General features: G+C 40.9%; 1 protein-coding gene across 5 annotated transcripts; it reads right to left on the bottom strand.

Moving 5' to 3' along the window:
- Nucleotides 1-1,329: 1,329 nt before the first annotated feature.
- Nucleotides 1,330-12,369, bottom strand: septin4b (septin 4b). 5 transcript variants are annotated; one of them, XM_085243338.1, is made up of 12 exons: nt 10,988-11,122; nt 9,832-10,155; nt 9,463-9,559; nt 9,280-9,366; nt 9,072-9,195; nt 8,829-8,963; nt 7,240-7,357; nt 7,006-7,107; nt 5,854-5,950; nt 5,542-5,704; nt 5,131-5,230; nt 1,330-2,996 (listed from the first exon to the last, which is right to left on the bottom strand). In XM_085243338.1, the coding sequence occupies exons 1-12, from the start codon at nt 11,090-11,092 to the stop codon at nt 2,928-2,930; spliced, it is 1,521 nt and encodes a 506-aa protein (XP_085099464.1). In that variant the 5' UTR covers nt 11,093-11,122; the 3' UTR covers nt 1,330-2,927. The 5 variants fall into 5 exon arrangements, with proteins under 5 accessions (XP_085099464.1, XP_085099463.1, XP_085099461.1 ...); XM_085243337.1 differs by lacking the exon at nt 1,330-2,996 and adding an exon at nt 12,254-12,369 and having other exon boundaries at nt 3,533-5,230; XM_085243335.1 differs by lacking the exon at nt 1,330-2,996 and adding an exon at nt 12,232-12,352 and having other exon boundaries at nt 3,533-5,230.
- Between the last annotated feature and the right edge of the window lie 3,759 nt (nt 12,370-16,128).

Genomic DNA, 16,128 nt, shown 5'->3' on the forward strand with positions numbered 1-16,128 from the left:
GCCTTCAGATGACCCCAAAGAAAAAAAGTCTAAGGGGGTCAGATCGGGAGACCTTGGGGGCCGTTCAACTGGCCCACGACGACCAATCCACTTTCCAGGAAACTGTTCATCTAGGAATGCTCGGACCTGGCACCCATAATGTGGTGGTGCACCATGTTGCTGGAAAAACTCAGGGAACGTGCCAGCTTCAGTGCGTAAAGAGGGAAACACATCATCATGTAGCAATTTCAAATATCCAGTGGCCTTGAGGTTTCCATTGATGAAGAATGGACCCACTATCGTTGTACCCCATATACCACACCAAACCATCACTTTTGTTGTTCCAACAGTCTTGGAGGGATCCATCCAATGTGGGTTAGTGTCAGACCAGTAGCGGTGGTTTTATTTAACTTCACCGTTCACATAAAAGTTTGCCTCATCACTGAACAAAATCTTCTGTATGAACTGAGGATCCTGTTCCAATTTTTGTTTTGCCCATTCTGCAAATTCTGTGCGCTGATCTGGGTCATCCTCGTTGAGATGCTGCAGTAGCTGGAGTTTGTAAGGGTGCCATTTGTGAGTAGCTAATATCCGCCAAAGGGATGTTCGACTAATGCCACTCTCCAGTGACATGCGGCGAGTGCTACGCTGTGGGCTCTTGCTGAATGAAGCTAGGACAGCCACTGATGTTTCTTCATTAGTGACAGTTTTCTTGCGTCCACATTTTGGCAAATCCAACACTGAACCAGTTTCACGAAACCTAGCAAGCAGTTTGCTGACTGTAGCATGGGAGATGGGTGGTCTCGTAGGGTGTCTTGCATTGAAATCTGCTGCAATGACCCGGTTACTGCGTTCACCAGATATCAACACAATTTCGATCCGCTCCTCACGTGTTAACCTCTTCGACATGTCAATGGCTGTGAACAAAGAGAAACTTGTAAATAACTCATGAAAGAATAAAGTTATGTTGAAACCAAGCACACCATTGTTTTTCTTGTGACATTACCAATAAGTTTGATGTGTCACATGGCCCTCTTCCTATTGGAAAAACTAAAGTTTTATCCAAGATGGCCGACTTCTAAATGGCCACCATGGTCACCACCCATCTTGAGGAGTTTGCCCCCTTACATATACTAATGTGCCACAAACAGGACTTTAATATCACCAACCATTCCCATGTTATTACAGTGTATCCATATAAATGGCCCACCCTGTACTATAACATGTATATACACACTTCCGAAACTTACATCAGAAAATCACTATCAATCCACCCATCTTAGATGACACACAAAACCATTTAATCCCACTTCCATTTGCAGCCATAAAAAACCCATTGTCTTATTCAACTTGAAATTATAGTCATATTTTATTACAATATTAGAATTTGTACACATTGCCCTCTCCAACCTCTTTCATTTATAAATTTATTACATAAATATAATCAAAAAATGCAAAATAACGAAGGCAAATTTAACATGAATTCAAAAACAAAAAGTGTCACCTGACTCTGCGATAGAAACTCGAGGAATGTATTTTTCATATATATTTTTTAAACAAAGGTCAAACAAGTCAGAGTAGAGTCATCTAATCTAATTTTTTTTTAAAAAAAGAAGCTCTGCAACATTAAAAAAAAAAAAAAAAAATGTCAAGAGACTCATGTTCACTCATTGTTTTTGATCATTACTCATGGGCTGTAATGGTGTTGCTAAGTTATTGCAAAATTAAAAACAATTCTCACTTTTGAAGACCAATCCAAAGAAAAAATATTGGGATTATTAAATTTATCATTGGCTGTAAGATAAACGTAAAGGTTAGTACTCATCCAACATAGGAGCTCCCTTTAAGTGAGAAGATAATTATAACAAACCTATTAAAAAAAAAAAAAAAAAGCTTCTATTATCACCCCCAACAGCTGGTCAGTTTATGATCATCAAACAGATCTGCAATCTGAGTAATCTTCACAAAACTCATGCAAAAATAAAAATCACTGCATGACCTTTAATGCAACCCTGCCCTTTGATGCTCATCTCATGCAAATCTAGGGTCTTGTATTTTTCAACAACCTTTTGGGACTTTGCTACTTTTGGGAATTCTCCACGCGGTTTTTAAAGACTTCTCTACCAGATTTAAAGATGCATCGCATCTCGAATGTTGACAATGACAATCAGTGAGTTTGCTTGTGAGCTAACACTGGTCAACCCTGTGACGTCAGGCATCAGATGTGACAACTATAATTGTGAACATGCAGACACTGAACAAACCAAATGAACAAAAACCAAAAAAACCCTTAAACCAAATTAACCAACAGGAACCTCCGTCATCCACATAGTCGAGCAGTGTAACATTAAATACAGCATGTAAAAAACAAAAACAGTAGGAAAAAAAGGTGTATTATAGAAAATTATATTATTACAGTATATATATATATATATGTGTGTGTGTGTGTGTGTGTGTGTGTGTGTGTGTGTGTGTGTGTGTGTGTCTGTTGACCTGTAAAGATTTTTAAAAAATAAACCAGAAAACACCCAGAAAAGTGTAAGCTTTGATGTAAACTTGTAAAAACAACCCTGTGATCATGTGGCTAAAGAAAAAGCTCTGATATGTGAATTAACCCCCAACCTTTCATTCATTCAAGCGAACATCACGAGAGCCGTTTTAAACAGCAGACAGGGAGAGTTGGGTGTTTCTCAGCAGTGCTGCCGTAAATGTCAGAGATTCTGGAGAGGATAAAGGGAGTCGCTAAGCTGCAAACGTCTTACCACCTCCTTGCCGGGTCCTTGATCCACGTATAACATGCTGCTGATGAGGCTGAGAGGTGGCTTGGGATGTCAATATCCAAGAGTGGAATAAAGGTTTGTTTGGGGTGGAGTGGGGAGTTTTTCTTTTTTTTTATTAAATCCCAGTGAGAGCAACACATGTACACAGTGTGACTGGGTTCTTGTTTCTCAATAGCCGTCCTTCTGAGTGATCATATGATCCTGGATCCTCTGCAGCATCTCCTGCATCCGCCGCAGCTGGAAGAAGAGAGCAGAGAGAGGAGACGGGTGTTAGTGTGATACGTTTGAATGCGACGCATCCACTTTCATAGCGGTGTGAAGTGTAAGGGGGATTTCATGGAAGCTATTCATTTACGCACGGCTGCACAGGCAACAAATCAATAAACGCCCGGGAGATGGGCCTGTTCTCCCCAAACCACGTGACATGTGCTGAATGGCAGCAGGGAAACAAGGCTCCCTCCATCTGCTGCTTCACTCTGGACTACAGAGTATCTGTTATCACAGAAGCAGCACTTTAGGATATTAAAATCACTAGTATCAGTCAGCTACTCAATCACCTAATCATGTTGAGTGAGTCCCCCCCCCTATCAGATTTGTTTGAAATAAGCAGGTAACACAGGTGTTATACAGCTCCTGTTCACCTGGAGATGTTTGTCCAGCTGCTGCTGTGTGTGGGTTGGCTATAACACCCGTGGGCAAAGATGTATATTGAGCTAATTTGGTGTTACTGCATTGCTTCATGTTGATCAGACAGAAAATGTAAAATAAACAAATGAGGGGAAAAAATAAGACTCTTTATTTAATGAAATAAATAGATTTTGCACGGTCTGGTGTTGCAGAGGGAAGGGGGCTGGTATTGACATAGCTTATTTAACTCATTATGATTGCAGAACAACATTAAAACCATATACAACCGTCTATTCCTGAGACTCAAAACAGTCATTAACAAGGCAACAGTCTAGCATCTACAAACCCAAAATAAAAAGGAATCTATAAGGAAGGTTTCTTTTCACAACAGTAATATTTATAACTTAACTTTGCAAAAAAAAGTAAGGAAATTTGGGTTTGGTTGATTATTTCTGTGTTGCAACGATGCTGCTTGGTAATAAATCTTACACTGAGGGAATGCCTGTTTATTTCCTGTTAAATGGTGTCACATTTGTAATGAAAATACATCTGTGGGTTGAGCAGCGGATTTAAGCATGTGGGTTATGTGCATTAAAAACATTCTCTGCCACAGAGATGATTAATTCTGCTATTGACTCTTGTTTTGAGCTTCTGACACCATGACTGGCCTTCACCATCAGGCTCCTTTGCACCAGTGTCTGCAACATGTGCAGACACTGGTGCAGACACTATTCTCTAAGATGACAATCCCCCCACCCCCACAGAGAAGACTTTATCAGAGACTACCTCCAGATTTTGGGAGTGGAGAGGATGAAATGGCCCACCTTCCGTCCTGACCTTACCCCTGATCCCAAAAACCTGTAAGTGGCATGTTTGCGGGATCAGCTTGGGCCATAATGACCAACATAACATTGGCTGATTTGGGACAAATGCTGATTGAAGAACAGGATGTGACCAAACTGGAGACTAGCATGAGGAGGAGGGTGCCAGGTCATTGGGGTTGTATTAAACAATTAAAGTATGTTTTGTTTCTTCAGACTTAAATAATCTAATCCATTAAATTACACCAAACAAGAGTCAATATCATAGCTGTTTGGCATTGGCAGGGAAGTTTTTCATGGGCTCAACTCTGCTGCTTGACTGACAAATGCATAAGATATAAGGATACAAGGTTTACTACGTGGAAGCATTGTTACAACAAAGAAGCAATCAACCAAACACAAATTTCCCTACTTTTTTTATGCTACTTTACTTCCACTAAACATCACAGTATTGCACAGCATGTAGCCCTTTAAATACCCACTAACAAGGTTTTTTCTGTCAGTCTTAACACTTTCCCATCATTATCCTTCCCACCTTCTCTGACCTGCCATGCACAGATGTTATGAGCGTGGTTATAAACATCCTGGTGCTTCCAGAGAGTGTAAGGGGCAATCTCTTTTCCTAGTCACAGTTTAAAGCTCCAAAAGGCTACAGGTTTACTCTATAATTAAACCAGTTCCTGTTTATGAGACTGTTTTCTTGTGAGTTTCACAAAACGTGATCTGACTGGACTTAAAAAAAATGTTTTTGGGTAAACACATCATCTGTGAGCTAAAGATACTCAGAGAGCTTCATCGCCTTTGTGATCTGAGTGCCTCTCTGGGCTGGGCTGACGGTCTGAGTGCTCGTGGTGATCAAAATTGTGGGCAGAGTCATGCTCGTGGTCGTGATGCGACTCCAGTTCGTGGTCGGCGTGCCGTACCTCCTCATCTTTCTCTCTGATGAGCTTTTCCGTCTCGGTCTCGGCCACTCCGGGCACCACTGGGATGGGGAAGTCTGTGCCGCTCTCCCGGGTTAGCTTACTGCAGAGAGACACACGTTTTGGGAAAGTTCACAGAGTTTACTACAAAGTGAGAACACAGACCAATGTAAATAAGCCTGTGATGTCTAATCAGCTGCCGACAAACATTGTTAAGACACTACACCAGACACGTCAGAGCAAACCCATCAAATACCTCAAGAATATATGAAGGTCACACATTTTTTTAAATCACATTCTCCTTCTCAAAACAACAATATTCTAACACTGTTATAATTCATCTTGATTTTTCTTGTGCCATATTTCTTTCATCTCACTAAAACTTATTTCTCCCGTCCTTCAGCGTGAGCATACTTGCGGTTGCGCTCCTTGACGACCATGCGGGTCATGCTCTGGATGCACTGAGCTCTGTAGTTCTCGTAGTGAGTCTCTCGGGTCACGTCCTTGAGATCTTGCATGTGCGTGCGAACGAGCATGTTCCTCAGCTTCACGAAATCGCAGTGTGCTGGGTTTTCCACTGCAGACCACAGAGTGAGGATCAACTACACACTCAATACTTATACACGTTCACTGTCAACTTTTTTAATGGTACATCTATACAGAAAGCATTTTAGTATGTATGATTTTGAGGTCTTTGTTTAGGGGAACATGTGAGGTCAAGGTTACCTTCTACAATACCCCAGGGGTACAGACGGCCTCGCACCCTCTTCCCTTTGGCCTCCACCACGGTGTTGCTGCCTATTACTGCAAAGGGGATGCTTTCCTAAAGGGGTCAAGATAAAGATCGTAATATTAAAAGCATGTTATGGTCATAAAGATCACATCTGGCTGGGCAGGGTGTGAACACATCTGTATTAAAAAAACAACAACAGACCAGTTATATCCCTTAAATGTCTTCGTCCTTTCTTGTGCAAGACCTTTTTTTCCCCCTTTTTAAACCTGATCTTTACGTAATCCAACAAGAGGTAGAATTCCATAAACCTCAAAGTTATTGATTTGATTGTAATCATACTGACATGACCGTAGCATATGTAGTCGACTGGACCATGAACTTAAGATAAAGCTTTGCATTAACTTTGCCTAGAGCACTGTGAGTGTATAGGGCAGTATAGGGCATAGATAAATATGATATCAATAAATATATTATATGTTTTTAAGATTTTCCTCATGTCACATACTTACATTGTTCAAAATGTGACATCTAACAAATTTGTTACATTATTGCAATTATTGCTGTTCCAGTAAATAAACCAGTATTTAGATCTTTATCATAGCGTTAGAATGAAACGCTGTGTTGATATGATAAATTAAATTACACGTAGTAATAAAATTATTAAAGACGTGTCACATGGTCAAACAAGCGCTGCAGGCCTGGCAAAACCAGCCTGTATGACACAGAAAATATATCCTATACTTACTAAAATTAAAATATATGAAATGCATCATAATTAAGAAGTAATTCTGATTTTCTTGATAGTTATTGTTTATTGACCAAAGTAAAGACCTGTGTGTTGAGCAGGGGTTTTGCTAGTAGTGATAACTTTTGCTTTTATTTCCACCGACTGTGTGCTTAGTACCACCTTACAATACGGGAAGTGTAGAGGAGGCTGATTCATCAACACTTAAATCCACCAGGTCTGACTATATAGTCTGTTCATTCATTTTAATGTCAATTCTTATTAATATTAAATTTGTTTGCAGCACAATTTGTTTTGAATGACAATGATTTGACTCTCAGAATTCTGCTTTCAGCTGAGTTTAGTGTACTAAACACAAATACTTGGATGAAGAAAAGAAAGAAAGGAGATCACTGATCACCTTCAGCTCATGGTCTTGTTGCTTGAAATCTTCATCTTCATCAGAGTCGCAGTCGGGGAACTGGTATATCTTTATACCGTACTGCTCAATCTCCTCTCTGATCTGCAAAGAAAAACAGTGGAAAAACATGTCTGATGTCAAAGTGTGAATAACGTCCTCTGTGAGGATACAAGTAAAACACTCTGCGGCGTATACACAGATTGATTCGTGGGATGAAACATGCAGTCGCCTTGCCTTAATTTTCTTTTTCTTCACTTCACCAGGGGTGAGTGTGTCTGCTTTGGCCAAGACTGGGACAATGTTGACCTTCTCATGGAGAGCCTTCATAAATTCCACATCCAGAGGTCGGAGGCTGGAAGAGATGAGGCAAAACATACCAAGAAAGGATAATGAGACACTTATTATTTATTAGGATAGTGTAGAGTAGACAAGAGAGTGGGCATTTTCAAAAAAGGTGAGTCACCTGAAAGCAGGCCACTGCAATAAGGACTACAGCTTTCAGCACATGAGGAACACAAACTTTATTTTAGGGGTTCTCTGAGTTTTTATGGCCGGGTCGGTGTTTGTAGAGTGTAGTTTCTTCAGAGAATGATGGTTTGCGCACGTTTATCGCTAACCATTAGTGAGGTTGGAGTTACATTCCTGGGCAAAAAGTTATCAATCATTGTCAGGAAGGTTTAGTTTGCTAATGATGACTAATTGAAGAAAAATACTTCCCGAGTCACATTCTGGGCTTCCCTATCATGGTTTAACATAAACTGTGGCTGAATGAAATATACAAGCCATGCGCTTTTTCCATGTTGCCTTCACAGGCCACAGAAAACTTCAAAAAGGGCCACCACTGATGATTTACTGTTAGACAAGTTTAAACTGGGGTTGATAATCATTAACTGTTAGATCATTTTGTGCCAATAAACTCCATTTAGATTTGAAAGCGTTTCATAAATGCTCATGAATTGCTGGCAATCAGGATCAGGCAACAACAGACTTACCTGCCGATCCACATCTAGATTTCTCCACTCTAAGCTTTCCTGCATCAAGTCTTATCTGTAGTTCAAAATTAAAGGTGCTAGTTTATCTCAGAGATTTAGCATGTGACCACATGCCATACAGCTGAAATGCATCAGTCTGGGTTGGAGTCCTTCCCCTCCTCTCTCTCTCTCTCTCTCTCCCCCTCCCCCCCATCTAATGCTGCACTATCAAATGACAGCAAAAATGTACAACCCCCTCCCCCCGAAAAAAACTTGAAGCATAAGATGATGTCTCTGGCTGCATGGCACACTGGCCGACCAATCGGTGGCAGCAGACACTTGCTCACCAACAGAGGGAGCCGTTTCTCCATGGCCGTCACGCTGAAAATGCTCTGCAGCATTACTTGAATTTTATGGTATTCTGGCTCCTTGATGAACACAGATCTGGATGCGCACAAATGTGCTGAGAGGTACCACAGCAGCACAAACAATTGATTAGTGTAAAATCACTGCAGCAGATGTAAAGTTATCCAAGGGCAGCTGAGAGGTGCTTTATCTCTGGGAAAGATGCTGGGCATCAACAATTTAAGAGGCTGTGTGTTTACTCACACTGTGAGTAAACACCGATCCACTAGATACGTGTGGAAGATATCACGTGTGCGCTCAGGACGATGGCTGCGATAAACATGTGATCAGAGATCACGAGGAAAAGTGTAGTTAATGGTCCCATTATCACTTCTGAACATTGCACGTGATAATGTGCTGCAGCAGAAACAACTTAATCTTCCATATTTTTAGAACTAATAATAAAGAGAGGACGAGCAGGCTGAGTTAGCTGTAGCTTTGTCATACCCGTGACCGAAGGGTGAGATGAAATAGAGGCAGCAGTGTACGCGGTTGTCCTGGATGTTCTTGCGATTGAGGCCACTCTCATCCCTGAAGTACTGCTCGAACTGCTGGTCAATGTAGTCAGCCACTGACTTCCAGCTAAAGCAGAAACACACAGGGGCGTTCAGTCTCTGAGGCAAAGTGTAACAGCTGACCGTGTAACTCAGATTCACTCAGGGTTATCTGATGCGTTAAACATGTCTGTACCATTCAGTGTTGTTCACAGCGTCCCCAAACCCAGGGGTATCCACAATGGTGAGTTTCAATTTGACACCTTTCTCCTCTATATCCACCGTGTGTTTGGTGATTTCTACCGTTTGTGTGATTCTCTCTAGGATAGAAAAAAAGAAGTAAACAGCCCTCAGCCATTACATAATGTAGTACAGCAAATTTTAAAACAAATAATCACACGCACCTTCTGCATTGAGCAGCTTCCTATCTTTGTACAGATCTGTGAGAAACAGACTGTTGACCAGGGTGGACTTTCCCAGGCCAGATTCACCTTCAAACAAAGAACAACAAAGAAGAAAAGACAGTCTTTTTAAAACAAACACGGTCTTAAGCTCAAATAGCAGCTAATGCTAAAACGAGGATTTACCTGCTACCATGAGCGTGAAGTCAAATCCTTTCTTGACAGACTTGCGGTGCACCTGGTTTGGCAGCGTTGCGAAACCCACGTACTCCTTGTCCTGGTCCTACAAATGCACAAAAAGATAAAAATGGAATAAGGAAACAGAGGCTGTGTACACCATGGTTTCTTTTTTCAAACCTGATATCGGCTTTTTGAAATATTTTGGCATTGTTGTCCCATTTGCAGTATTTCGACAGCAATAACGGCAACAGCACAAAACCAAAAAAAAAAAACCAAACCCAAACAACAGTAAAACAAGGTATGAAATGTATCAGCATGTTACAGCACACGGGCTGTGCTGACCCCTCTTTGGGGCTTCCTGACGCCTTGTATTACCTCGCTACTGTCGTATGGGTCAAATCGAACCCAGGGGCTCTTTGGCCTGGAGGGACTGACGGGGGACGGCAAGTCAAACTCCACGCTTCGGCTTTGTGGCAAACCAGAGTCTGAACCCGAATCTGACTGGGCCCTGCCGGCCACGGGGGGCCGCAAATATGACGGGGTGTGGGGGCGGTCATTGCCCTCGGCCTGCCTGTCCGCATCATGAGCCTCGGGGTCATGATGGTGGTGATGCTTGTGATGGCGGAGACCGTGCCCACCATGATGCTGAGGGTCCTGCATAATGTTTTCCACTTCTGAGTCATCTGAATGGCTTGAGGGCTGGAGAGAAGCGAAGGTCGTGGGGGGGCGGGAGGGATGACGAGGCGAACAGGAAAAAAAGAAATACGGTGGAGGGAAAAGAGGAACGTTAGAGCACCAATGTAGAGGGGGAGGTATGGAGATCCAGAGGGTAGAAAGTTTTAGAAAATCAACTTAAAGTTTTATGGTGAGGGATTTAAGACAGCAACAAAGAGATCTTTCATATCTGACAACTCAAAACTGTTAGTATACCTAGCTGAAGGCCAGTGGGTAACACATGAGATTTGTACATTAATGTGGATGAGCCTTTAACTATTCATTGGAAACAGGATACATGTTAGGGACTTTACAGCTGGTGGATCACCTTCTATTATAAATGAGGAGAAGTCATGTTAGAGCTGAACACTGCAGCCAAGTTGTTTTATGAAACTAACAATGAATGAACTCCAATACTGTGTTTACATTTACTCTCCTTTAAGAGTGATCGGTAACATTAAAGACAAGGACTGTTTTAGACATCAGGTATTTTACTCTTCATTATTAATGCAATCTTTAAAAGTGTAAATTTTCTGTAAGAGGACACGCAGCTATGGACTCTAGTTACAGTTACTAAAGTCTCCCTGATAGATAAATAATGGAGTGGAATTCAGCAAGCAACACGGCCACTCAAATTCAGCTGTGAGCACACACTGTGACACAGTTTTAAATTTAAATTTAGACCCTAAAGAGATAAATTCATGTCTAATCCTTAGCTTAAGCGCATAAAAACTACAGACTTTGACGGCAGAAATCAGCTGAAGATGGGCAGTAACAGAAAAATATATATATATTTGGGGGGGGGGGTCACCGGTACCTGTTCATGGTGATCATGATCATGGTGTCTGCTCTGATTAGGGGAAGCTGGACAGGAGTCTTGTTCATCTGATGAAGAGGAATGCTCGTGGTCACTGTCCTCCATTGCAACTGGGGCTAAAGCGCACTCTGTGATCTTGAATCCGAAGGGCGCACGCGTGTGGTGAGGTTTATCGGGGAATAGAACAACAGGGAGGTTGAAGAAGAGGATGGAGAAGGGCCAACAAAGAGCCTCGCAGATCCACGCATGAACCACAAGGAGGACATGAGGAGTACAGGTAAGATGGATAAAGACGAGGAAGAAGACGACAAAAAAATTAAAAAAGCTAATGAATAAAAGAACATACCATTTACAGCAGAAATGGTATGATGCATGTAATAATATAACAAGGGACTGAACAATAGATATATGCTATAAATTAATATGCGTCTGTATACATTTGATTGCAAAATCAAAACATATATAGGATGAGCTAAACAGGGACAGGAATTAATAAGCATTTGCTTCCTTATTATTTTTTTTTCCCCAAACAGGAATTGCTCAATATTTTCAACATGATATCTTTCTTTGATATCATGTTCATTCATTTTTAAAAAAAAATATGTATTAACTCTCGTTATGCGTTTCAAAATAAAGATTTGATACAGATCAGGTTATGTTCACTCCTCTTGTTCTGGTGCCATTTTCCTATTCATGCTCCCAGCTACAGTTACTATTGCATAAGCTAACTACAAGTTTGACAGCAAGTAAAGTCTGTGCCAATTTCTTTCCAGTTTAATTTTGATTAAAAAAAAGCTTAGCATGTAATCTTTTTGGTGTTTCCACATGGTTAGGTGCTCCACCTGTGACCTACAGCTCTAATATGATTGGGATTTAGAGCTTAAGGGCAGAGGAAACAATGATAGTTTCACCGATTGGGAAATCGGTGACCTGCTTTCCTGATGCACAACCAAAGCCCTAAGATCAATGTCCAGCATGGTGGGTTCTGTGTCCTACATAAAATAAAGTGTCAATCACCGACATTTTGCTTTGGATTACAAATCCACAGAAGTGCATCAAACAGACTCCCACTACTTTTTTTTTTGCTTAAATATGAAAAAAGCTTCAAAGCGACTTTTAGATGTATCATCTGGAATATCACACTAAAACAACTCAAGGGACTACAGGAATAAAAATCAAAGAACAAACTAATTATCAAACATATTCTCAGTAAAGTGGATAAAAGCACGTTCACCCGTTCTCACCTCCTTTCTTTCGATGCCTCACCTGTGTCTAAAACCCTCTTCTTTTTACTTCTTAAAAACTGCTCCTCGTACAAAGTCCAGCAGGACTCGGAAAGCAAAGAGCAGCGGCTCCAGCATTTATACAACTCCACACTAGAGGACACAGTGCCCTTCAGCTCCATTGAGCTGGTCGGCACCCCGGGGAGCTGATCAGTGGCATTGATGAGGTGCACGTCAGCGCTGACAGGCATCACCAACCCAGACATAGACTACATCCATCAAATCTACTTAACTTTGGGGCTGCACAGCTCCATGTCGTGCACAATTATACGCAAACTGTGAGTTTGACATCTTCTGCTGTTTCACCGTTTTGCCTGACAATTCACATCGACACCAGCAAACAGCCTAATCTGATGAGTTGAACCTGATAACAAAGCAAAAAGATAAGGAAACACTGATAGCAGCATTAGAGCAGAAAACATGATGCTACTTTGTCACTCTGTTGTACAGTGTGTGGACTGATGTTATAACATGAAGACAAATACTGTGCATATTTTGCAGGGCCCATTCTTAACCTTTGCCACTCACAGCTAATGTCTGTACTCCATAAGCCTACAATGACAGTTCCTGTGACAATAAAATATGTCAAGAGCAGAAGTATCCTCACAAAAGACTTACAGGAACTGCTCAGGGTTTGCAGTGTGACATCAAATTCAATTCTAATAATGATCGGTTCAGCCAGAGAGGATCTGAGGCCAAATTTCCTCTCATTCTGTTTGGGAGCTCGAGTACTAAAGGAGGTGACCAAAGTCAGATATTTAGGTTACATCATCAGGAACAATCACTGTGATGATAATTAGAGCCTGACAGCTATTGATACCAAAACCAATCTCTACATTTGGTGATTTAAAAACAGGATAAAGTCATATACTGATGTGCAATGCTGATATACTACCCCAAATGTGTATATTGTACAGCTGGTGTTAAAATCGGTCCTAGTGGTGTATTTAGACTAAAACTAAAATGAAAAAGAATAATGACTTTAATAATAATGACTTACAAGTCTCTGTCTAGAGAAAAGGCTCTGCAGAGGACCATCACCACCTGACTGTCAGCTTGGCTATCGCTGACCATTTGAGTTGTCTACTTAGAGGTAGGACTGTAGAACTATACAACATCCACAGACACACATATACTCTGCACATATTCAAAAGAGACATCAGGGCCTCAAATGCTCTTCTTTCTCTCCCTTAAAAATTTCAGAATGCAGAAAATGACTGACTTAAAGAACAGCTTGGAATAAAGAGTATCACAAAGGTAACCACCAAATGTTTCCACCAGATCACACGAGGTGAAGCCGAGCTGCTTACTGCCTCATTAAAAACATAACTGCCGGCAATGCTGATGAATTCACTAATTAAGCTAACAAATGAATTAATTATAAACTATTTATCTGCCAAGGCACTTGTCTTCACGTACCACATTAAGCATTTAGGAGAACTCCTCATTTATAAGCAAATTTATTCAGCTCCCAGTTTCAAACTCTGCAGTTTGCATCGTCTTTACGGGAGACATCATCGTGTCTGGGAATCACACAGTTACTGTACACATTTCCTATTCCTTTTCTGTTGTATGCACATATTTCAGAAACTTACATGTTACCTTTTTGTGTAGTGTGTCTGTGTCTTCATTCCTTTCTACTTTTGTAGCATTCCTGAAGTTGACCCCAACTTCAGAGCTTGGTTACAGATTTCTTCTCTAAGCCAAACATACTCTCAGTTTACCCCTTCTTTAAAAGCAGCCGAGATAGCAGGCATTACTGAATGCAGGTAGGGGATTTGTCTTCCTCTAAGCACTAAAGCAGCTTTGTACAGCAAACTGATGAGGTTCAAACAGGTTCAAATTCTTCCTCTCACACCAAAGCAGCCATCAGGCCATTCCTCCGCTGTGTTCTCGGCCCTGATATTTAAGAATTTAGAGCCGAAAAGGTCTTAAGAAAGGAATGCCACAGGAAATTGTGTTTGGGTTTTGTTTTTTTCATTTTTTAATATACCTAAGGAAACATTAATTTTCTCTTTTATTCAGCTGGAAGAAAAAACAGCAGACTATAAGTCAAGAACAATTACAACTATTCTGTGTTCCTAGTATGCATAAAGTAGGAAAAGGGATATTGGGGAATTATTAAGGCAGAGTTCAACATAGGCGAGACATTTAGGCTGATTTTACTGGAGTTCCATTTTCCACATGCAAACATTTCCACTAACTTTAAAAAACCATTCAAGTATCTCCTGACACATTAATCTTGGGCTTAAATGCATTCCCACTAAAATGCACTTCAGCACAACTTGCTCAGCGCCATCTTTCCAATTCAGTTTGGGTGGAAAGCAAAGCCTGTAAACCTGCACTTTAATGGTTACTGTGAACAGGCTGAACAATTCAAATATGAGCAAATGTTCTGAGATCAGCAAAAGCTCCTTTTAACAAGATTTACCATCATATATTTCTTAAAGTTGGCTTCTCCAAGCCAAAAGAAAGGCAATTTCCAGTCCCGAGCCAATAAAAAATGAAAGTCAGGCTATCGTGTGTCATGCAGATAAATCAATATGCTAATGAAACACATGATTGACTACGGATAGAAAGATTAGTGCTGCTCTCATGAGCAATACAAACACAGAAAAGCCATACAACTTACACAGCTCTAGATTTAAAGTTTAGAAAGAGACCCCAACAAAAGTTTAAAAAAGAAAAAGAAAAAAAAAGCCCCCAATCTTGTGTAAGATTTACAGAAGTGTCCCCTAATCCCGATTTCTCCAATATTAACTGATGACGTGAAAACAATCTTCTTTAACTAGAATGAAACCTGATGGGCTTTGACATCTATGTCACATTTTTCCATTTTGGTCCCACACAGTCTCCCACTGGAATGAGTCTCCACTGAGACCTGAACCAATTATAATTTCCATAACTGGCTCAGGGTGAGTTCATCGAGAAAATAAGCAACCAATCGCTAGAGAATCCACGCAGAGTTTGACGAGAGATAAAACAGAACCGATAAACTGCCAACTGGGTGAAACCATGGTGTAGCTGGTTCTGATCCAAAGTGGTACCGTGAGGATCGGAAGCACAAAGCCCCAGCTGGAAATCAGGAACACCAATGCCCAAGAAGTAGTGCCAAACAGGCCTTCATAACACAACAGTCCATATGGCTTTTGAGACTTCCTCACATTATTCAAAAATGCTTTAAAGACTTCCTCATATTACTCAAAAACATTAATCTACATTTTCTACATAGCAAAACAAAGGAGGGAGGGAAAATTAATCACTGGTATGTGGACACAAACATTTTGCCTCTGGAACGGACATATTTTACTTTGTCAACAGCTGCGTCTTTGTCATTTCCTGCAACACTGATAAAAATGCACTTATGATGTTCGCCTGAAGCGTTTTGTTTGCCATGTGAAATTAGTAAGAAGTGGGGTTAAAGTAACAATTTTAGGTCTTTGTTGCATATACAGTCCACAAAGATGGATTAAATAATCTTAATGATATTTAATAAGCAGTCTAAGAGGCAAGTGGTAGGTTTCTGCACAGCTACTGAGATGAATAATACTAGCCTTTGAAGTTCTTTCCAGTACTTTATCAAGAAGACCACTGTTGGAAAAAACAACCTCTCAAGTATGTGTGGCATTTATTACGATGGGAGTAAAATCTTTATGCTAAGCGGTGCAGTCCCTGAGAAACAATTGGAGGACATGAAACCTAGCCAAACACAAACAAGTTGTGCGGCTGACTGTGCTGCTTTGTTACTTTTGGATCAAGATGGTGGGTTTGGCTGGCACAGCGCTGATGGACGGTGATATGTTGCATTAAATGCTGCTCTCAGGGGAAAAGCCCTCTTCAAATGTACGACATGGGAAA

Source organism: Mchenga conophoros, linkage group LG14 (assembly GCF_057382185.1).
Source record: "Mchenga conophoros isolate Kocher_MC1m ecotype Shallow Benthic linkage group LG14, M_conophoros_male_GT1.1, whole genome shotgun sequence".
Classification (NCBI taxonomy): domain Eukaryota; kingdom Metazoa; phylum Chordata; class Actinopteri; order Cichliformes; family Cichlidae; genus Mchenga; species Mchenga conophoros.